Genomic DNA, 23446 nt, shown 5'->3' with positions numbered 1-23446 from the left:
TTTGGGTTAACATTTTATAATGATGAAATGTTGAAAAGAGAAATGCTCAGTTACATGCTTTCTCTTCCTCTTTTTAATTGCAGACCAATTAATAAGACAACAAAACCCCCTCAGATGCATCATTCATGACTCAAAGTTAAATGTACCTTAAATAGCACTTCCTGTGACCTGTTCTGGTTGATTGCAAGAATAATTGAAATGCCACTCTGGAGGGAATCTGTCTGCCTCTGGCATTAAAGTGCCTCCAGATGCTGAGAAACGAGTATCTGAGATTGTTCAGGGCATCATTAGTGTGCACAGTAGAATGGTGTCATGCATTGACTCAGGAAGGGAGTAGAAGAAGGAAGATGTTTAAACTGAGAAATCTGACTAATGGCTGTTGATGAAAGCCTTTTGAAGGGGTGATACTGTATGTACTTATAACTCAAATCACCTAAAGGACCAAGCACTTCTGTAATGAATAAATGAGTGGCATGACTTAGTTCTGCTTTTGTGGAAGCTTGAATTCTCACTGCTTTTTCTGAAAAAAATATTGAGAAAATTATTTAATAATGTTATTCTGTCTTTGTAGCACTTGATTCCAAATAAGGTTTTAATTTGTTTTCTTGGGATTTCTGGGGATGTTGTTGAACTTACAGAGAACAAAATGGATATCGGCCAAATCCTAACTCAGTTGGGCAAAACATCAGAACGCCTGTGGCTGGAAACACAAATTCTGTTGGTAGTCTTATGAATATGTCACCTGGTCAAGGCGTGCCAATGCAGAACAGGAACTACGGTATGGGAGACCCCAATGCAGTGGGTCAGCTCAGCAGCACTCGATACGGAGGCCCTGGTAATATGGGGCCAGTGAACTCCGGACCTGGAATGCAGGCCTCTGCTTATCAGAACAACAGTTATGGGTTAAATATAAGTAGCCCACCACATGGTAGTCCTGGTTTACCTTCCAACCAACAGAATCTAATGATATCTCCTAGGAATCGAGGGAGTCCAAAAATGAGTTCACACCAGTTTTCTCCAGTTACAGGTATTTTATTTTTGCTATAAGCCCCCCCCTTTTTTTTTAAGCTATCTTTTCTCACTTTTATCTGAATTCCATCTTTCATCCTTTTTAACAGTTCTATATGACCTTGTATGTGTTACTTAAATGTAGTATACCTAATTTCATGGTAAAAAATTATTTAAAAATAACTAACTCAATGTGGCAGTCATACACAATCCAAAGGAAAAGTAGATACAGACAGTACTGTAGTCTAATAAGTTTGATCTCTGTCATGTGATACAGGTATGCACTCTCCAATGGGATCTGCCAGCAACACCAGCAACAGCACTTTCTCTAGCAGTTCTCTTAGTGCTCTTCAAGCCATTAGTGAGGGTGTTGGAACTTCCCTTTTATCAACACTTTCTTCACCGGGTCCAAAACTGGATAATTCCCCAAACATGAGCATAGCTCAGCAAAGTAAAACGAGTACCCAGGACTCCAAAAGCCCTTCTGGTTTGTATTGTGAACAAAACCAAGTGGAAAGTTCCATCTGCCAGTCAAACAGCAGGGATCTCCTTAGTGAAAAAGATAGTAAAGAGGGAAATCTGGAGGCATCTGAAAGTCAGAGAACACAATCTGAAAGCAAAGGGCATAAAAAACTGCTTCAGTTACTCACGTGCTCCTCAGATGAAAGAGGACATTCTACAGCATCAAACTCACCTTTAGACTCAAATTGTAAAGAATCTTCTACCAGCGTTACCAGTCCTTCAGGAGTTTCCTCGTCAACATCTGGAGGGGTATCTTCCTCCTCAAACATGCATGGGTCGCTCCTGCAAGAGAAGCATAGGATTTTACATAAATTGTTGCAGAATGGTAATTCTCCTGCAGAGGTAGCCAAGATCACAGCTGAAGCTACTGGTAAAGACACGTATCATGATGCTAGTAATACAGCCCCGTGTGGAGAAGGCACTGTCAAACAGGAACAACTGAGCCCAAAGAAGAAGGAAAACAATGCTTTACTAAGATATCTGTTAGATAAAGATGATGTTAAGGACCCGCTTTCCAAAGAGTTGAAGCCTAAAGTAGAAAGTGTGGATAATAAAATGGGGCAATGCAGTAGTTCTACAATTCCTACTTCTAGTCAAGAAAAAGAGATGAAAATAAAAATGGAACCAGCGGAGGAGGTACAGTATAATGTAAAATGATGGTAGTGAACAAACCAGTATTTTCTCATTACAGTGAATGGCTAAATATAGAACACTCTTTTTAGCACGTGTGTGTAAACATTTCTAAGGAAGTTTTGTGCAAATGATGTGAAACTATACGCTCAGGTTTCATTGTAGCTGAAAAAGCACAAGCAAAGAGAATTACAGGATATGTATATAACCAAATGTGTTGTACTGAAGTCATGGACTAATGTTATCTTTAAGTTATGGTATGATTAAGATAGCATATATTTACAAATTATTCCTTAAAATCAGATCTCTAACATCTGCTATTTCACATAGCACACGTTTATTTTTATGGCTTATTAGGAAATGGAGCTGTGACTGCCTCTGTAATTAGTTGGCAATAAAATAGCAAAAGGTAAAACATGATTTCATTTTGGAAATATAAACTATACACAGAAATGTGTAATACTTAAAATAGCTATAGATTGGTTTTAGTTCATTCATTGGTTTTAGCACTCTTTTTTTTTTTTTTTTCCTTAAATGAGGGAAGATGTTGTTCAAATACATTTATATTTAGCATTCAAATAAATATATGTATATTTATTTGTTTCAATGTTTCTAGAGTTGAAATTCCAAGAAATGTTGTGATATAGCAAACTGTATCACCATGGAACAACTCTCCTGAAAGCAGCAGTACACTTGCTAGGGACAGCTGTTCTTAAAACTATAAAGTGTAGATAATATTTCTTTTGTATTTTGTTCCTAAGTCACATTTGGAACTGCTTCAAAGTACGTAACAGTGGTCAGTATGGCAGTTTACTGAAAACATGTTGATATCTTAGAACTTGGGTTTCCCAAGTCAGTAATAACTATGTAAATAAAAAATCACTGCACAATTTTTATATCAGCTAACGGCTGACTATAAATGAAACACCTTATAACATTTTTTTGAGTACGACTTATGGAAAAGTCACTAACAACTGTGTAATAGTACCCAATGCGTAGTTTCAGTACTTGCTCCTGAGATCTAATTAACATAGTCAGAGAAGCTTGTTTTGTGAAGATATGAATCCACTATATAAGCAATTCTTTTTTCTGTTAAAACTGCATCTGATTTAAAGACAAATTTTTAAAGAAGGTTAGGGCTCCAATTGACCAGAAACATCTGTGAATACTTTTCATGTGTCGTTGTGTTTACCAGTGATCAAATTTGACTTTTTGTGTATGACACATATATTATTTATCACTGAATGGTACACGTTCTTGATATTGTTTGCTCTCATTAGTATTTTTATCTTTATAATTTGTGATGACTGAAATGTTTATATTCAAAGGTGCTTTTTGTTTTATTTGTGTATACGTCCAGTTTCTCCTAATTCTCAAAATTAGCCAAGCAAAATACTCAAAAAAAAAAAAGTAGCTAAATGATATCTGAAGTTCTTTGGAAATTCAGAGATGGCCCAAGGTACTGTCAGTGAACTAAAACATTTGTTGCCCAGTTACATCTTTTAAGATTAGTGAGGAGCTAAATAAAAGCTGAAGGATAGCCACATGATAGTAAATAACCTTGGTATTTTACTGCATCTTTTTCAGATGAGTGGAGACTTGGATAATTTGGATGCAATTCTAGGTGATCTGACTAGTTCAGAGTTTTACAATAATGCTATGTCTGCAAATGGAAATAACCTTGGAACAAAGCAAGCATTATTTCAAGGAAATGCTCTACTGGGTAAGGAATTACATCTAATATCACTTAGGTTTTAAAATTAGGGTTTTTTTCTTACCTGATGTAAACATAATGCATCCTCAAATCCTTTGAGAATACCTTCTTGATCTCCTATATCTTCAAGGACAAATGTAATGCAAAATGGCTAATTATGCTTTCATAGGCTATTATGTACACTATTAGCTGTCTTGACAGCAGTCATCTACTATATACACAGCAAATACTGTTAACTTCAGTTCCTTATATTATGGTTTCTTCTGGGTTTGTCTGGTGTAGATTTCTCAGAGACAAGACCTCAGGAAAAATATTTTGAGAGTTGTAAATTAAAATTGAGAATTTTTGTTCCTTACAGATGACCAGGGAAATAATATGGGATAGGTGGCAAGCTTCTGATTTCCCACTTATTCTATGCAAAAACATCTTGTGGTCTGCAAATTCTAATCAGTACTCCTCCTCGACATTGAAAGGAATGCCCTTCCTTAGTCGGAAACTGAGTAGGAGGGAAAGATAACCTTGCTAATAGACCAGCATCCTTGCAGTTGTCACTTCCTTTTATAATGTTGGTCATTTCTTGATTATATAGGGCAATAGATTGCTGAGGTAACCTAAGGAGGTGAAACATGGATAATGAAAAATGTAAAAACAGATACAAGAACACGTAAGGCCACTGACTATTGGCTGTGGAGCACAGCGATTTCTGGGTTAATTAGTCCATGTCGTACACTGTGCTCAGGAACACACTGTGTCTGCATTCAGCCTGTTCCAAACAGAACCATTTGACTTGTTTCTGTCTCCATGTCAGAGTTATCCAAAGGCTGGGCAGACCACTCATATATATCAAGGAGTCTGTAATACTAGTGTGTTTCAAAATGTTAAAAACATGGTTCATTACAGAACGTAAATTAAAATTAACCTTTTCATGTCTAGGGCCAGAGGGAACTGCATTTGGCTTTTCCTGTTAAAGGTCCTAACTATGTACTCAAAATGTGATTTGTGTAGTGAGAACATAAGCAAAATAACTATTCCTGGCTCGTTTAAGGTCAAATATATGTGCCCATAAATAGATCAGACTTATTTATTTAAGTTATTAATGGTACTTTCTATTTAAAATGTACTGTTACATGCATCTTTTAATTCTTTAACAGGTATGAGGAGTCCCCAGTCTGTGCAGGCTACCCGCCCACCTTTCAACAGAGCCTTGTCTTTAGACAGCCCTGTGGGCTCAAGTGCTCCAGTGAGGAATGTCAATGCGTTCTCCATGTTACAAAAGCAAAACCTGATGGGTGGAAGTCCAAGAAGGATTGAAAACCAGGAAAATTTTGGAGCAAATCTGGGTTTGTTGATTGTGTACAAATAAATCTCATTGTAAAGGAAAAAGCTTTTATGTAAAAAATGTTGCAAGATTATAATATGAATTTTGGTTAGAAGAAACCTTAACATTAAAGAATATTAATTTTACCATCAGCAGATAAATACTTTTTAATTATTAACCCTAGCTAAAATTATAAGAACATAAGTGTTTACCATCTGTGTATTATTACCAGTGCTTTACTTTTGTTTAGTAGTTAAATTATTTTTTACTATTTCGAGTTTTGAATTTAACATATGTTTTTGATATATAGAAGCAAGAACAGGTGATGATGGCAGTCAGGCATTGATATTTTAAAATATATTTAGAATAATATAGTTGTTTGATGATTTAGAACTTGACATGGTAAGCTTTAGATGCTTTTGTAGGAGTTCGGGGAATTGCTCTGTCATTGGCAGGTGTCTGTGCTGGTAAAACAAAACAAAACCCCATGAAAATAATTCTAAACCCCAAATATGTAATGTATTCTAGATGAAAAATTACTGTATTTTCTGCTCTTCGTTATAGCAAGTGCTCCCAACAGAAATGTAGTGATGAATCAGCATCAACCAGGAGACTGGGGTTTGCCAAACTCAAAGGTGAACAGATTGGAACCTACAAGTTCTCCTTCGATGTTGAGACCAGGGCCCGAGTTTGGTGCGTCCCTTCCCAGACCCACGGTGGGCGGCTCTATGTCTGGGCTGCCCGTTCGCTCTAATAGCATGCCTGGTACCAGACCCGTGCTACAACAGCAAATGATTCACATGAGTAAGTTTCTTACTTTTTATTGTCCTACTTGGCACAATCTCACTAGTTTCTTAGCAAGCATTCATCATCAGAATCCTTCCAGGTTTGGTAAAATACGGAGCTTTTCATCCAAAGGCTTTTTGAGGGTAAAGACTGTTATTGTTCACTAACGGGGACATTTGATGACTTTTTGGTGTTCTTTTTGTTTTCTTCTGGTGATATCTGTGTGTTTCATACACCGATAATTCATGCCAAGTCTCCAGATTTTTGGGGGGATAATTTATTTGTATTTCTTTAGTGCAGTACTTCTCTGCTAAATTCCCGGAACTAAATGCCATCTGTGATTATATTTGAAGATACTAGTATTCTGATTCATTTAATTCATTGTACTTGCTATAGATGTTTTTTTGCTGTTAACTTCTTGGTAATCAGGGTTTTTTAAAGCTTTTTCTTAAGTATTTCAAAATTTTTCTCACATAGAGTATCCAAATTTCATATAAAACCACATTGCAAATACAGGTTCTCTTTTAAGTATTCATGATTGCATGGGAGAAAATAAGCTGCATGTGTAAAATATGAGGAGAGTCTCAAAGCCTGTGGTTTTTTTCTGTTCTATACAAAGGTTTTTTTTCTGTTCTAACAAAGGTTTAGCCTAGGGCTGAAATTGTCCTGTCTAATGTGCCAATGCCGGCATGCCCAAAAAGGGCTGGAATAGACAGTGGTATTCTTTTTTTCCTTTTTTATCATGGAAGGCTACCAGGGCTGTTACCAGTTTTCTTAGACAGACTTACTGTTTCAATGTGACATGTGGATGTAAGGCTAAATCAGGAAGAAATTTGTGCAGTCCTGACTGAGACAGAATTCCGCAGCTTAGCTTCCTAGAAATCATTATTGCTAGGTGATTCCTACAAATATTGGGAAATAACGGGATGACACAGACTCTCCTATGTAGTGCTGTATGTCTCTGAATAGGCAGAAGGAAGGCTGTCCTCCCAAAGAGCAAAATGTTGTTATGTCCCTTCTGTTTCTTTTGATTTTCACCCTGTTTTGGAATTTTAAATGCCAAATGTTGTTGACGTCACTGTGACAATGTATATTTGCTAGTACCCAGATTTCATTGGCCAGAAAACTTTTTGGCTGTATCTGTCAAGTTCCTATTTTAGGGGCTTAAGGATTAGAGAAATAGCAATTCTGCTCTAACAGGGTAGCAGCTTTAGATCACTGTCATATTTAAATCTGTGGTCTATTATATTTCTGAAATTATCTTGAGTGTGAGTTTATGTACGTATACACTTTAAAACATGGTAATGGAAGCTCGTGAAGCTGCTTGACAGTTTGTGTGATCATCCACAATGCTTTATGTGAACACTGGGAGAGCAAGATGACACCTTTTGTTTTTAAAAAACAACACACAAATGTTTTACCTCGCAGGACCAAATGAGATAAACATTGGCATGGGGGGGAATCCGTATGGACAGCCAGGACCATCTAACCAACCAGGATCGTGGCCGGACAACATGCTGTCCATGGAGCAAGCATCACGGGGTTCACAAAACAGGTAGAATTGGAGAAGGTTTTAGGATAAGTTTAAATACAACTGTTCACCGTCAGAAGAATTTAAGACCTGGAGAAAAATTAATGTAGCATATACAGTGGGGATAACAGATTGGAGTCAGAATCTATTTCTGTTTCTGCTGCTGATATGACACTGGATATCTCTTAACCCAGCTCCACAAAAGGCACTGCTAACAAAATCAATCAATCTTTGAGTTGGGAGGCACGGAGAAAAGAGGTGGGAAAATCTGAAATCATGTCTCTGTGGCACATGCAGAAGCCAGGAGAAAACAGAATTTACGTTCATGTAAATGTTCATGCCATGTTCAAGGATATATGGCAGTTGACTGGACATTTTAGGACCTAAATTTGGGACTTAAGTTTTTAAGTCTTAACTGCAGTCTTCTGGGTGATTATAGTACTTAATCATCTCCAGGTCAATATACTATATAAAAATGATGCATATGCCTTTATAGTCCATAATGGTTGTAATGTTTTATATTTATAGACAATTAGTTAGAAACTCTTTGGATGACCTCTTATGTCCGGCACCAAATATGGAAGGCCAGAATGATGAAAGGGCACTTTTGGATCAGCTGCACACATTGCTGAGTAATACGGATGTCACAGGTCTGGAAGAAATTGACAGAGCATTAGGAATTCCTGATCTTGTAAACCAAGTAAGTAAATGGAGATTTTGGCCATTTATTTTCCAAAAACCTGTATTGTTTTGTTACTTGAAAAGAAAGTGAAAAGGGCCTCCTCACTCACTCTGTCTCCTCACTTCCTTGTCTTCATTTTCCTAAACCTGCCTTTGGAAGCGTCTACATTGAGTAGTGATTTTCATTGGAGAAGCTCAGTATTGATTAAATTTCTTGTGCATTACAAAAACATAAAATGGCATCTTCTTATGTAAGTTTATTGTAATATGCCTTGGTATATAGGGGGTTTTTTTGGGTGTAAATCATTGTAATTCTATAAGCAAAGAATTGTGTTGGGTTTCTTTAGTAAACTGTTGTAACCTGAGCTTGGGTTGGGAAATATTTGACTGGTGGTGACGTGTTAGTGAGTAGGGCACTTCCATCTCCTCCAGTTCCAGCTTGAATTTGCATGGCTAGCAAATAGGCAAAAGAAATTCTATGAATAATTGGGAACTTGCTAAAAAACACAAAATTACACTGTCATTTGTACAAATAGCAGTTTGAAAGTGTGGAAGGGCTTGAATAATGATACTGGTCTGCCTATGTAAGCAGTGTGCAGCAGAACTGATTTAAAAAAAAAATTATTATGATTAATAACTTTTTCTATTTCATTTGCCCAGAGACAAAACTAAGAGTAATCTGTCCATGCTATGTTCTACCCAAGAAACTATTGGTTGTTGTATGCTGTGTTAGCTTTATTGTTTCTTTAAGTATTTCTACTTAAAGAATATACTGCTAGTGAAAACACTTTTGTATCGTTGAAGGGACAAGCTTTGGAACCCAAACAAGATTCATTTCAAGGTCAGGAATCTTCAGTTATGATTGACCAGAAGCCTTCATTATATGGTCAGCCCTATCAAGGGCAAGGGGCAGCAATGCCAGGAGGTTTTAGTAACATTCAGGGACAACAGCCATCCTTTAATTCAGTGATGAGCCAGATGAGCCAACAGAGCAATTTCCCACTTCAAAGTATGCATCCCAGAGCAAATGTGATGAGACCTCGAACCAACACACCAAAGCAGCTCCGCATGCAGCTCCAGCAGAGGCTTCAGGGGCAGCAGGTAATCTTTTGCTCCTGCGTTTACACTTTCTTGTTGTTTTGGAATGGAATAAGGTGCACACTGAATTGTGTTGCTTCACGAATGTGAAAATTGATATTACAGCAGATGATGGAAAGGACGGATCTTTCATTTTGACAGTGCTTTTCACACTGAGTGCCTAATGGCTGTGGGAGTGAAGGAACCTTTATTAGGACAAGTGTTTCTCCTTCATCAGCCTCCTTAGCTTCAGATTGGATTGGTTCCTGCAGCACACAACATTATTGCTACTTAAAACAGTACTCTTGTACGACGTAGCTCTGGATGATCTCTTTATCCATGTTAAGATTTAGTATTTTTTCTGAATCTCACTGATATCATTAAATGGGCAGCGGCATTTCTCCTGTAAATCAAATGTTACTACTTTTTCACTATGTTTTCTAACTAATCATTTGGGCTTATTGAAATACGGGTTTGCTTTCCATTTATTGATTTGATGTCATTTTAGGTATTTTCTTAGGATGAAAGGTGAGAGAATAGATACAGACACATAGATCTTAACCCTGGGTTGAAAGCGCTGCTTAAAAAATTGCTGCATGATTTCAGCATTGAATTCCCCATGTGAAAATGCAGTCCTGATACCAAATACAATGTACAAATAAAACTTGGAAAACTGAGATAGTGCTGTGTGACATGGAATGGCAATGTTTAATCCTTAGGAAATACTGTGTTCTCGCTTGGTTGTTCTGTGACACTAATTCAATCTGTATGGCTTTGGGGTTTTGTGATGGAGAGGGAAGGAACAGATTTTATTATTTTAAGCAAAGCTAGTGATTATACCCTTCTGCCCAAAACATGATTTGGAACAAATAGATAGTCTGCTCTATATTTAGTCTTAAAAAGTGCTAATTTCAAGGGAAGAAAAAAATAAAAGCAGTTAGTGCTGCACTGTTTGGAAGCTTTTTCTTTTTGTGTGTGTTTGAGCTGCTTAACCAGATAGTTTGGTACTTCAGGTACATCAAACAAGGCAAGAATTAACCACTGCACTTTATGGATTCAGGAGGTCTGTAAAGAATGTTTTTTGGAGGAGTTGCCATTACTTTGTTCAGATACTGGTATTTTCAAGCTAATAGTGCTAAAATGTCTTTTTCCAAGTTTATGAATCAGACCCGTCAAGCGCTTGAAATGAAAATGGAAAATCCAGTCAGTGGCAATACCTCAGTGATGAGACCAGTTATGCAGCCACAGGTGGGATCACAGGTAAGTAGTTATTACACTAGCCATCTGAAACTGTAATTTTTAAATAGACACATCTTTTACACGTCTGTTTAGAATTTGGACCTTCTTTCATGGTTCCACAGCATTCCTTTTTGTTTTGTTTTTTCCCCTGTACAATTAAAAAAAGATGTTTTTTTACCTCTCTTATTCATGAGATTCAGAAGGTTTTGTTCCTTAGGTCATGCTATCAATGCAGTATGCCAGCAGTCTTTTCCATGGAGGATATGATAGTTAATCTACTTTATCATTTGTTTAGCACTAACAACAACTTAATAAAAACCTTTGTCTGATAGTCTGATGATTTTTGTACTGGCTGTGGGTTTTTTTAACTTTCTGTTCTGGTAATGGATATGCTGGATCTTAGAGTGTAGGTGGTTTGATTGACTCTGATGTGATTTCATTTGTAAAAGTGTTTTCTAATATGACTTTTTTTTCTTTGGGGGATAGCAGCAAGGTTTTCTTAATGCTCAAATGGTGGCTCAGCGTAACAGGGAGCTAATAAGTCATCATTTTAGACAACAGAGGATGGCAATGATGATGCAGCAGCAACAGCAACCTCAGGCCTTCAGTCCACCACCAAATGTGACTGCCTCAGGAAGCATGGATAGTGCTCTGACAGGCCCTCCAATGGCTCAAGTTCCTCCACAGCAATTCCCCTATCCACCTAATTATGGTACTAGTACTAACGTGGTTTTTATTGTCTGTCTGGTGTTCTGTTCCCTTTCTTCATTTATTATTAATCCAAACTACCTAAATACCAATCATTCTGAAAAATGGAAAATAATTCTACAAAAAAGGATGACTTTTTCCCTTCCCATCATTGCAAGAAGATAAACTAAAAGTACAAGGTGATGATAACTGAAGTGTATTGTCTGTCCTTTGTCTTTTAAGGAATAAGCCAACAACCTGATCCTGCATTTAGCAGAGTATCAAGCCCTCCCAACCCAATGATGTCATCAAGAATTGGACCCTCCCAGACTCCCATGATGCAGCATGCTCAGACAGCAACAATGTACCAGTCCCCTGAGATGAAGGGCTGGCCGTCAGGAAGCATGGCCAGGAGCAGGTGAACTTCACAGTTATAACCTGTAGCTCAAAAATTGTCTTTCATTTTGTTGAAAGTAGAAGCTATGTTATAGCTTGTAGTAGGAAAAGGATTTAGAAGAGGGAAAAATTGTATCTCTAGCGTCTGTACTGTCCTTGATCCTGCTCTGGTTTAGGAAATAGGCCAATTAAATGCATCTTATGCTTAGCTCCATTTATTCATACGGGACCTCTGCAATCTTTGTAACCGGAAGCAACATTCAGTCTTTGAATATTGAAAAAATAACTTGGGGGGGGGACGGGACACAAGTATTACAATAGTAATACAATAGTATTACAAGTACAGCCCTAACAGAAGCCTCCACAAAGGTTACAATAGGAAATGCCTACACATACTTCTGTGTGTATCTAAAAGTTCAAAATTCCTTTTGGGAGGGAAATTTCTGTTTCTATATTAAGCAGATATTAGGTAGAAACAAGTAAATGTAAAAATAGTTTTCTCTTTCATGTGTTGACAGCTGGTGCAGGGAAGGCAATATATCAATGTGTAAACTTCTTGGAAGGTAATTTTATTTGTCCTTTTGTGCTTCAGTTCTTTCCCACAGCAGCAGTTCAGCCATCAAAGTAATCCAGCAGCATACAGTATGATGCACATGAATGGCAGCAGCGGCCATATTGGACAGATGAGTATTAATGCCATGCCTATGTCAGGGATGCCTATGGGTCCAGACCAGGTAAGCTGTACATAAAGATCGAGTAAAAGATCTGTTGACTCTTTTCTCATCGAGTATAGTTTGCTTCAAGCCGTTCCTCTGGCACAATCCTGTTCTCAGTTACCCTGTTTGTATTTACATCTGTGGACCTACCATTTGTATGTCCCAAGAGATACTTTATTCTTGATGATATTTAAATCAAATCCATGATGAACCCAAGCTGTATGTTGTGATTAGCTGTTGACTTTGAAGTATCTTGGGTAGGCTCAAGGCTTAAACTGCACAAAGGATACCTAAATACTTCAGAGCCTGGAGAAAATCCAGACAGCAAAACACAGAGATTGCGAAATGCATCTTCAGCTGATGTAAAAGATTATATATAATAGCTCTCATGAGTCGGACGAAGAATCCTGGTAGCACAGTATCCTTCTTCTGGCAGAAGCTGATGATGATACTTACCCTTATGATACCCTAGAATAGCTTGTGTATGCATAGCAAGAAACTGTGGAAAATTTAGGCCCCTTATTTAAGGGAAAAATTAGCTAATAACAGGCACTGCAAAGAAGGCTGAAATACTAAATATACTTTTGCTGTAATCTTTTCACAAAATACTAAGGGATGAACAACATAATATTGAGATAAGATAAATATATTCAAGTAGAAAGTACCTCATGAAATTTTGTCTAAGGTACCTAAGGAAGCAGCCAAAATAATCTGAGGACTTCTGGGGAATAAGTACGGTATTAGAGGACTTTGATATAACAAGTACCTTTTATAAAGAGGGGAAAATGAAGGTGAAATATCAGATTTTCCAAACCCACATGTCATACAGTGAAGATACCCAAATAACATGTTTAGGAAGTTCTGGGAAAGCATTCCTTTTCTACAAATTTATCTTCAAAGTGGAGCACTAAAATGCTATTCTGCTTAGAAACTGACTGTCAGTACTTTCCTTTCAAAATGCAGTATGTTGACTGGTTTTTTTTCAGCAAAGGTGTTTTTTATTTTCTCTGATGATTATTTCTTCTTTTCTTTAACAGAAATACTGCTGACACCTAGAACCATACCTTCAAACAAGAATGCGCTGTATTAATGATGCACTAGTATAATAAAGGAAAGCTACGCATTCTTCACGGCAACTAGTACTGGCCTTCCAGAAATAAGTGATTTTTCCTGTTAATCACCATGATGTCCTAAGTTACTTCATTCAGAGGGAAAAAAAAAAAACCAACAAAAAACCCATTTTAGTAGAAGCAATCTCTGTATTACTGTATATTGTGGTGTACAAAAAAGGTCATACATATTTTTGGCGCTCTGCCTCTAGAAATGTGAATTTGGCAATGGCATTTTAGTAGATATGATGGGTAGACTCTGGTATACCTTATCTGTTTACTGCAGCTATCCAAAGCCCTTTAACTACAGGCAGACAAAAGTGCCTGGAGAAGTCACGGTGGTAAGAATTTTCTGATTTCTCTAGTACCAATATCTGACAGAGAATGTAGTTCCTAGCCTTGACTCTTTTATATTAATTCCTGAATATAAATGCTGCTTTTAATCTCTTACCCCCAAGAGTCAGGATTTCCCAAGCAAAGTAGCAGTGCAAAATGAATTGGCACATACTAGTCCAAAATCCTGTCCATTGAAGCCAAGGGGTAAAAAGAGAGGATAATAAATTTAAATTATTTAAACACAATTGTGACTAATATTTACATAGTGATGTGCAGCTGAGTGCACTTTATAAAAGACTATATAATGGATTAATGCAATATCTTTGATAAGGACTTAATATGAAGGTATGGTGTACTCATGTTCCTTCTCAAACACAATCCCTTAAGAATTATTTGAAAAGACTGCATAATGTAATGTTTTCTGTGTATGGAAATTAGAGCAATAATCTTTCATCTTTTTGAAAATAACTTCAGAAAACTCAAGGCAAGGCACTGCAGTCTGAATCAGAATCTTGCAGTCTTTTTGTGAATAAATTTTGTAAATATGATCTTTAAGATAATGTATTATATATATGACTTTTGTAGGTCACTAACTCATTTTTGCAGAGTTTGTGAAGCTAAATATTTAACAAAATTGATTTCTGTAAACTCAGTGTAGTTGAGGTCCAAATAGATTTTTTTTTTTTTTTTAATTATTTTAATTAAATTTAATGACTTTGAAGCTGGGTGACTTTGGCCCACACCTTTCTCTTCTTTGGTCTTCAACACTTCATTTATTTTTACATCTTTAAAGTATAGCTTTTTATAAAAGACCAGTTGTTAACTGCTTTCTCCACCTGTGAGCACTTTGTTACATTTCTTTTCTTTTTAAGTAAGGCAATTTGACAAAAAGGCTCTGCATTGTAAGATGTTACTGACTTGTCATGACAGTCATGTCTTTCTATAATATGTTGCTTTTTCAGTTGATGAATCTGGATTGTGTCTTTATTGGTCAATTTTAATGAACTCTAAATGTTCTTCAGAAAAGTTTGTCTGTTGCAAAATATTTGTTGTTACATGACATCCAGAAATCTTTAAGGATATTAAGCCACACTTTAACCAAATGTCTGCACCTCATTGGATTGTTCTAATAGTAATGAATGTATTTTCTAAGCAGGTTTCTCTCCTATCAGTATTTAAGTCTGGCTACAAATTTATTCATATTATCTGCTGTTAGGTTCCATTCCCCCTCTCCCCATTTTGGTTCCTTGAAATGAAGATCCTCTTGCAGTTTTTCCAGTTTCAGGCAGTTACAATGAGTCAAACTTCTAAACTTCCACAAGGAACGACCCGGAAATGTTTAAGATGTGTGGTGCTTTTGTTCTGTTGTTCACTGTGTAATGGAAAACTGACTTCTCCCAAGTGAGTAAAAAAAAAAAAATAAATCTGTGTTCTTGATTGCTTCTTCTTGGTACTGTAAAGCAAGAGGTGGTTTTATTGTTCAGCATATTCAGTGATCTTCCATTTTAATAGAAATAACTTTAACTAAAGCTATTCTCAAAAAGTTCATCCTTAGCATACAGCCAGTTGTGTTCCAAAGGGAATGTAGATTCAATCGATCTACTTTATGCAACCCTGTCTCTGCAGTTAGTACTGAGTATATAGATTAGGTGATAGTATTTATTTGAAACCTTCAGTCCAATTCATGTGTGTTTTTTAATGCAAAACTTTTAAAAGCCTGAGGAACTTTTATCTTCTTTTTTTATTTCTTAGAACATATCTATTTGTTGAGTAAGTGCTGCCTACTGAAGTTGAAAGGCAACAATCCCTTGCTTTTTATAGCAAATCAGAGTAGAACAATCTTTGTATTTTGTAGTTGTTCATTATATTGATGGAAACTACAAACCCTGATTGCTTTCATTAGGTGAGCTCTTAGGCTATACTACTTCACTACTTTACACATTGTGCCCTTTTAATTTTTTTTAAATGAGTGATTCTGTTTATACATCTATGTATAACTGGTACCTGACTGATGTTATAAAGGATCAACATTTTCTCATCTGTGTTTAGAATGTTGGAGCTTTCCAGTACCTACTTTTTTGCTGAATCCAAAGATTTTTAGTTTAAACTTGGTTAAAGGAGGGAGGGGGCATTCTTAATATGCATTGATGACATCTTTCTTGGCAGCACTGATCCTAAATACTACATCTAGTTGGAAAATCTTACCTACTGCAGTAAATAAAACTGACCTTGAAATCTGTTGACATTGAATATCTCCACAAATTCTGCTTTGGTTCTATAGTAGCAGATTTTTCTGAATGTTTGTTTTTAAAAACCACCTGCATAACATTTTTCAACAGTAAGAAAGAGAACAATTAGCTAGTACAGCCACCTCTGATTGCTGCTGCATAATGAGCGTTGTTTTGCTACATGTCTCTGTTACTCTTTCAATCACAGAAACCATGTTTTTATAAAATTAATATGTAGTATTTTTTTCCAATCTTGGCCTAAAATACTGCTTTGAAAGTTAGAAAATCAGGACCATTTTTCAGTCATAAGACAAAACTATTTGAATGTTGTACCAATTAGCACACATTTTATTTTAGAATTTATGTGCAGACTACCAGGTGACAGAATGATACAGCAAGTATGAAATCATGTAATTCTGAGAGCAATATTTTAAAAAATTCTCAGGAGAAGGCATACAGTATTGAGAACTGCATTTAAGTTTAGTTTACATTAAGTATTGCTTGAAATATCTGTATCTTTATGTTGCAAAACAGAAAAATCATGGGGACTGATTTATAAAAGAGTTGGTTGTAAGGTATTACTGCTCTTCTGATTTTTGTGTTTGGATGTTAATAATAATGTAAATAAAGGTTTCTATTTAAAATCAGACTTTGGTGACATAGTGTATTAGCTGTCTAATACTTTAAGGCTGATAACTGTATCCTGGGAAGGTCAGAGAAAATCCAGTGCTATTTACTGAGGAAAGCTATATATAGCAAATGATGGAAATTTTTTTCCTAGTTGGCCGTAAAAGCTAAGAGAGTAACAACCTAGACCTTCCACCTGTGAGACCCATTTAGCAACTAAGGTTGCATTGACGCCGAGTGCAATTTATGTCTTTTTCAACTTAAATAACAGTCTTTAGCAGAGCTGAAAGGAGAAGAGGTGGTAGCTTTCCCCATAACTTGGCCACAACCTACCTTTCATAAAATAACAGCTGCTGCTTGTGTCCCATCCAAGTCCCACAGCTCAATATTTTGTATAAAGGGACATGGTAACTTTTCAAGCTTCCGACTGATACGTAACAGCAGCAGTAACACTGGCCATGCCGGATTTTGATAGTCACACCCTCATCTTGTCAACGACTACAGGCTGAACACAAAAGAAGGTAAGTGCAAATTTTTTTTTAATCTAACCTAGTATTCTTTCTGCATACTCACTAGGAATGGTAGCCAGCTGACACTTTTCTCTGGAAAGCAGCAAAAATGTGTTTCTATTGGTGAGTTTAAATTCAGTATTTTTTACTTATTTGTATTGATCCAGGATCTCATCATCTAGCAGATGTTTCTGATAATCCAGGAAATCTGTAACAGGTTATAAACAAAATCTATGGCTAGATTAAGACAGACAATCATATATTACTTCTGTAATTAAAAAAAGAAAAACTTGCAAGAAGATTTTGGGAAGTGTATTTGACTTATTCACGTGTGATACAAATACAAGCTCAAGCCTAGTTTTCCTATGTAGCACATACAATGAAAGACTCCACTGCCACTTTTTGAGTGGGTGTTTTTTTTTCTCAGTTCCTAAATTCAAGTATATTTTTTGAGTATGGGGAGATCTCACCAGAGATCTAGATCCCCCATGAAGTAATTCCACTTGAATTTCCTAATGTGCAAAACCAGGAATGGTATCAAAATAATTTCCATGATGTATTTTTACACTGTGTTTCTAGAAGTGCAAGTTAAGTTTGTGTTTTGAAAAAAGTACCTCTTAGTTAAGAGTGAAGGCCACAGCTGGTCGAGTCTGTCACATGAGCTCCCTCCTGCATGTGCCTTTAAAACAGGTAGCAGATTAACATGAAAACAATTACAAATACAAATATGGCTGTTAGTGCCTGTTCTACAACGTATTTAATAACATCTGTATGAAAATACTCAAATAGACTCTGTACACTGTGCTTCCTTAGTAAAATGATGGTTTTTTTCCCCTTTAAAAGCCTTTAAACAGTACCTGTCATTCAGAACATCTACTTTTTTGTAGACTGAACTATAACTAGATTATTGGCTACAAGTATTGAACTTCTTGGAGCTGCCTTTTTTAAAAATAAATGTAAAAGTTACACTACTAAGCAAATGCTGCTTTCTCAAAGGAATTGTTTTGGCTTTGAACATACAATATAATATTACCACGTAAAAAAACTTCATACAAATCTGATTTCATTAAAATTTAAGATGTACATTTACTGAAATTTTTCAGTACTTTTAAAAATGGATAAATTCTGAAATGTACTATGCAACATTAAGTAATGGTTTGAGAAATGGTGTGTGGGCATTCCACTCTTTTTATTAACAAAATTCTTCACAACCTGAAGGAATTATTTTCAAACAGTATATTGATCAATATTTACACAACCCCCTCAAAAATCTGGCGTCCTGTTAGTAAAGATTTTCTCTAATTTTCCTAGAGGTGTCAATAGGATGGACAAGTAGACATGGAACTAAAATTGATCCTCAGAGGAAATTTGAGAAATCTCATGGTGTGTTGAGAATATTCAATGCTGCTCGCTTCAATTCCTGAATCTCTTAAAAGTTCTTTTCCACCATTACCTTTACCCCAGTTAGAAGCAAAAGCGTCCATGTTTTCTAAAGCTTGCTCTAGAGTTATACTTGGCTTTGAAGTTTTTCTCATGACATCTGAAGATATAGTTGAACTGAAAAATGTTTTAAGTTTAATTCCGCTGTCTTTGTGTACGCTTTGCCCACTGGGATGGCAATCCTCTTTGGGACGCGGCTGTATTTCCTCTTCTGTCAATTCCTGGATCAGTGTTAGTGGTGTCTTCTTGAAGTAAAATGCCTTGTGAAGCAGGTGAGGTATAATCCAAAGCAAAAAGCAGGTACAATAGTGGATATCGGAGACCTGTATTTCTGACAGCATTTCCCATGATTTCACTGCATCTATTTAATTCACTCACCAGTGCAAACATTCTATCTATTTCAGCCTCAAAGTTTATCCAGTCCTCCAGGCTAACGTTATAAATCTTTCTGAAGTCATACACATTTTCATTTAGTCTGTACATGGTTTCAAGTTCCAGCCAGTTTGTATCCTCATGGAGGTGCAGCAGTTGGGGGAGGTTAGCCCTCCCATCCTTCCCACAGTTGTCCTCTTTAAAATAAAACAAACATGATTGATTTAGTATATAAACTTCTAGTAGGAAGTAGTTAGAAAGATATTTTTAATGGTTCCATGCAGGAAGAAACACTGTGGGCCACCTATAAAAATATAGCAGGTATATCACAGAAACAATCCAACTATGTTTGAAACTTCAACCTGTACAAAACTTGTCTCATTAATTCTAGCTTCATTTTGGTTCGAAAGCCAGTCTTGGATCTCTTCAACTAGAAATAAAAATACTACCATTAAACAAGCAAATCCTCTTGAGCGAGTTGAGAATGCTAGATTGTGCCTATTAAGGCACTTGTGCATATTTTTTCACTGCACAATTTGAGAGCACCTTATGATTTTTAATGAGCTGAAGTCTCAACCTTCTTTTCTTTTTCAGGGGAGATTCAGAGACAGTAACTGACATAGCAAAGGTAACTTTTTCATGTCTTTAAATTTGTATCTCACCTTTGGCTCTGGCCAGTTGAGAACTGAGTATCATCTTCAAGTTTTAAAGGGCAGTTAAGTAAGCAAAAAGCAATCTTACATTTTAGTCTAATGTCGGAATAAAACAAAATGTACAGATTTGTCTTGTAGTCTCCTTTCTGTTCTAACTTGCTTTTTTTGCTCACAATGCATGAGGCTGTGGTTGGATAAAGAGCAAGAAAATACATGATACTCTCTCTACTCTGAGAAATTACAATCAGTTTTGTAATTCAAATTACAATCAATTTCCATCACACTGGATGGTGTGAAAGACCACTAGGTAGCTGCTACAAGTTTAAATTTAGACAAAACCAGCGTAATGGCCTCTAATTTTTAATGGCAGTTAACCATAATTGGGTTCTTCAACCGAGCATCCACCTTTGCTCAAGTTTGAAATTGCCTTGACCTCAGTGCTCCTAGATTCCCAGAAAACATGTACCAAGAGGTTTTGTACAGCAGTAGTCTGTAACAATGGCAGTATCGTATTTCTTGAATAATTTAGAGGACTTCCCACATAAGCATTCCATGAGAATAGATGATGATGTTAAAAAAAGGTGCTGCATGCAAAAAGAAAAGTGAAGGAAAGAAAGGTAAGGAAAAGCTTTTTGTGAACTGCTCCCAACTCACAGTGACTTGGCAGATGATGGTCTCTTCACATCTGGCCACTTTCGACGCTGAAACTGCCTAATTTTCAAGCAGCAAAAGGAGAAAAAAGTTAACCATCACCAAGAAAACCACCAGCACTACAGTCTGAAAGATGAGGAAGGAGAAGAGTTAGCCTGAATTTTGACTACAAAGGTTAGGACATGCTGTAACATTGGAATAGAAATAGCTCCAGTATTTCAAAGTAACTGGGATGGAAAGATCTTGCAAACGCTATTCCAGGCAGTGTCTGTCCATGTGGTTCCCAATCCCACACTCCTAACTCCTTCACCATGAAGGTAGTACTTAAGAATAATAATTTAACTATTTTTAAAAAATGTACCTGTACTGGTCGTAGCTTCCATCTTTAAGTCCTAGATGAGGAAAAATTAACAATGTTACTAATCATTGCCTGCAACAGAATAAGGTATCAGGTAAGGCACAATTTAAAAAAAGACCTAAGAATATTGACAGAATAATCTGTATTGCTATACATGTTAACTAACTGGAGCTGTTATTTTTTTATTTAATCCCTTATTCTAGGTAAAATAGGTTGTAAAATGGGATGGATACCTTTGAAACCTTTCTGTACATGTCCTTCAGTGGTGTATTTAAATGTCAAAACCTGTTGATTTCAAAATGCACAGCTCTGTGCAGTGCACGTACTAAATAAGACCTGAGATAGTAACAGTATTTTTGGGTTTGGGGTCTTCAAGCTCTAAAGGCTACATATTTTAAAAACAGCATTTCTTATGTCAACTTAATTGTACTAAGGGGCATAAGAAATGCAATTTAAAAAGAAGGAATACAAGTAACTGTACCTCTTGGTTTGCTATCATCATTAAACATAAAAAAAATCACAAGCAGTGTAAAACCAGATCCATTGAGTAGACCCAGAGAAAATGTAAGGGATAGGAAGTGATGAAACTAACCTAGAACAAGAGTGGAGACCCATTTTGCTTTTTGGAATTTAAATCCATAGTTACAAGAGCACATCTTTTGGTAGCATAATGCATCCCTTCTTAGATGCGCTGTTATTTCACAACTACCTTGCAGTAACACAGGTAGGGGAAAAAACTGACCAGCTTAAGCACTAGCGTCCTTTTTGAAGTTATTTTTAAGCCGGTTTACCAAGGCTGCATGGGCTGTACTGTCTCTAAACAAGTGTTTCTAAAAATTATGCCTTCAGTTGGAATGCTGAAACTCAAGTGCTAAACCAGTTGCCCAGAGAGGTTGTGCAGTCTCCAGCCTTGGAGGTTTTCAAGATAGGACTGGATAAAACCCTGAGTAACCTGGTCTGACCTCACAGCTGACCCTGTGTTGAGCAGAAGTTTGGACTAGATGAACTCCAGAAGTCCCTTCCAACTTGAGCTGTCCTACGAGTCTATGAAGTTGGAAGTGGCTATTAGGGTACTCTTTCCCTCTTTCACCAGTTTTGTTCCTTTCTCATCTCCTTCCCCTGCATCTCAGCAATACTCCTCACTGTACTATTTAAGTTTCAGTCTTCTTTTAAGTAACATTACAGAACACAAATTGAACAAATACAAAAATCTGAGCACACAGTCATCAGCCTCAGCAGGACATTACTAGTATAAATAAATACTAAAATCCTTTTGACTGATACAAGTTTCATAATGGTAAATAAGAGCCTCATTTCTTTTGGGGAGTTTTTGAGTGTGACAGAAGAGGCACTTACCCAGATCCATGTTCCTAGTTCTCGGATTGCATTGCTTATATCCTTTGCAGCTTCGTAGTTCCATGAGCTGGACGTGCAGTTGATTGAGAACGTCTCTATCTAGTGTATTCACTGCATTAATTAGCTGCAATAAACAGGGGTTCTCGTTAGTAACTATTGCTCTGTAGTTTGGTGACTTTCATATATGGAATACATGCGGTTTATTTGTAACAGGAAAGAAGCCAAATCATACTACATTAAATGATTTAGACCTTATCTACATTCTGCACCAATACTGCGCTATTTCGGCTTATCATCAGTAAGGAACAATGATGTATTTCTAGAGCTGTTCTATGATCACGTACCTGATATGGATCAGTATTTAGATCAAAATACTCCAAAAATCCAGTAGCAAATTCACAGAACAGGAAGTTGTGGGTCTCATTGATTGTCCTCAAACACCAGTATGTGTTGTTGTTGGCACTGGTACAGGCACAGAAAGGGCCCACTGCAAATTGAAGAGTTATAAAGACATAAGCTACATGCTGCTGTCTTTAGCACTGTTTGGTATTTTCTGTTTATGGTATCACTTTATTCATAGACAGTTGCTCTGTGACTCCTGAGCTCTAAAGCAGAGAATGCCTTCCAGCATCAGCTTCTTGTTCTATGCATACCTAACCTACACAACATGGCTAATTCAAGCAACGTCTTGGCTAGTTGCTTTCCCTGTCTTCTCTGGTTGGGAAATATTTCAGATGGTGAGGCACTACGCATAATTGTACTGTACACAATATCTGTAGTTTTTTATTTGCAGTTGTTTTTGTTTTTAAATCCTTTGTCTTTTGTGCAAGGATAATGCCAACACTGAAACAGAGATTATTTAGTATGAAGAAGGCTGTGTAGCTTTGGCTACATCACTAATGATATTGGTAGCTTCTAGTAACCCAGAATCCTAGCCCAGCCTAGCCAGTACCCGCCTACCTATTACTTAGTTTAAAGTATCCTTACGTGTCCACAGGGGAGCAGTTTGCCAGTGTTGGTTGTCATGGGTGAAGCAGGTCAGACCAGGCATGCTGCATGTGTCATTATTTTTTATTCTCTTAAGCAGTTTGCGCAGTTTCTTCTTTCGTCTTTGCTCTCGAAGCAGCCACAGCCTGTCTTTCTCCTGTAGGGCTTTCCTGCACACATGAAACATTAGGGTCATGCAGACTCTGTTATACCTGAACAGACCTAAAAAAAAATGAAGCAGCTAATAAAATAAGCTTCTCTGAGGGAAAGAAATAACCGGTATTTTTTAATTAAATGGCTTCTCTTCCAAATGTTTCTGGATATAACAATTCAATGTCACTGGGAAAAAAAAATGAAGCCAAAGGGATTTATAAGCTTGCCTGAAGTCTGTGATGTGACATTTCCCAAACCAGGAACCTTATCTCGAATTTACAAGCATTTCAGCATGGGCTTAGTTCGTTGCCCAGGTGTCTGTGTGTTTTTGCTTTCTAATACAGGATCAATGAAATACTGCT

At 36.8% G+C, this 23446-nt stretch overlaps 2 protein-coding genes across 6 annotated transcripts in view; one reads left to right on the top strand and one right to left on the bottom strand.

Moving 5' to 3' along the window:
• The window catches only part of NCOA3 (nuclear receptor coactivator 3), a 90933-nt gene extending 77304 nt beyond the window's left edge, over positions 1-13629 (top strand). Inside the window, exons 12-24 of one of the 2 annotated variants that reach the window (XM_072879008.1) lie at positions 639-1027; positions 1286-2166; positions 3748-3883; positions 5026-5214; positions 5757-5996; positions 7407-7533; positions 8038-8209; positions 8995-9291; positions 10423-10527; positions 10996-11218; positions 11437-11611; positions 12182-12323; positions 13343-13629. In XM_072879008.1, coding sequence (XP_072735109.1) covers positions 639-1027; positions 1286-2166; positions 3748-3883; positions 5026-5214; positions 5757-5996; positions 7407-7533; positions 8038-8209; positions 8995-9291; positions 10423-10527; positions 10996-11218; positions 11437-11611; positions 12182-12323; positions 13343-13354 — 3088 coding nt within the window. In that variant the 3' untranslated portion in view covers positions 13355-13629. Of the gene's footprint in view, positions 1-638; positions 1028-1285; positions 2167-3747; positions 3884-5025; positions 5215-5756; positions 5997-7406; positions 7534-8037; positions 8210-8994; positions 9292-10422; positions 10528-10992; positions 11219-11436; positions 11612-12181; positions 12324-13342 lie in introns of both variants that reach the window. The other variant, XM_072879007.1, reaches the window with a different exon arrangement.
• A 3801-nt stretch (positions 13630-17430) lies between these two features.
• The window catches only part of SULF2 (sulfatase 2), a 167197-nt gene continuing 161181 nt past the window's right edge, over positions 17431-23446 (bottom strand). For 3 of the 4 annotated variants that reach the window (XM_072879386.1, XM_072879387.1, XM_072879389.1), the window contains 6 exons: positions 22932-23101; positions 22289-22431; positions 21945-22068; positions 20592-20622; positions 20234-20290; positions 17431-19123 (listed from right to left, as the gene is read on the bottom strand). In XM_072879386.1, coding sequence (XP_072735487.1) covers positions 19093-19123; positions 20234-20290; positions 20592-20622; positions 21945-22068; positions 22289-22431; positions 22932-23101 — 556 coding nt within the window. In that variant the 3' untranslated portion in view covers positions 17431-19092. Of the gene's footprint in view, positions 19124-20229; positions 20291-20591; positions 20623-21944; positions 22069-22288; positions 22432-22931; positions 23102-23446 lie in introns of those variants that run through there. The other variant, XM_072879388.1, reaches the window with a different exon arrangement.

This window comes from Ciconia boyciana, chromosome 14 (assembly GCF_034638445.1).
Source record: "Ciconia boyciana chromosome 14, ASM3463844v1, whole genome shotgun sequence".
In the NCBI taxonomy this organism is placed as follows: domain Eukaryota; kingdom Metazoa; phylum Chordata; class Aves; order Ciconiiformes; family Ciconiidae; genus Ciconia; species Ciconia boyciana.
Note: the sequence above shows the minus strand (reverse complement) of the source record. Positions and strands in the feature narration are given on the sequence as shown.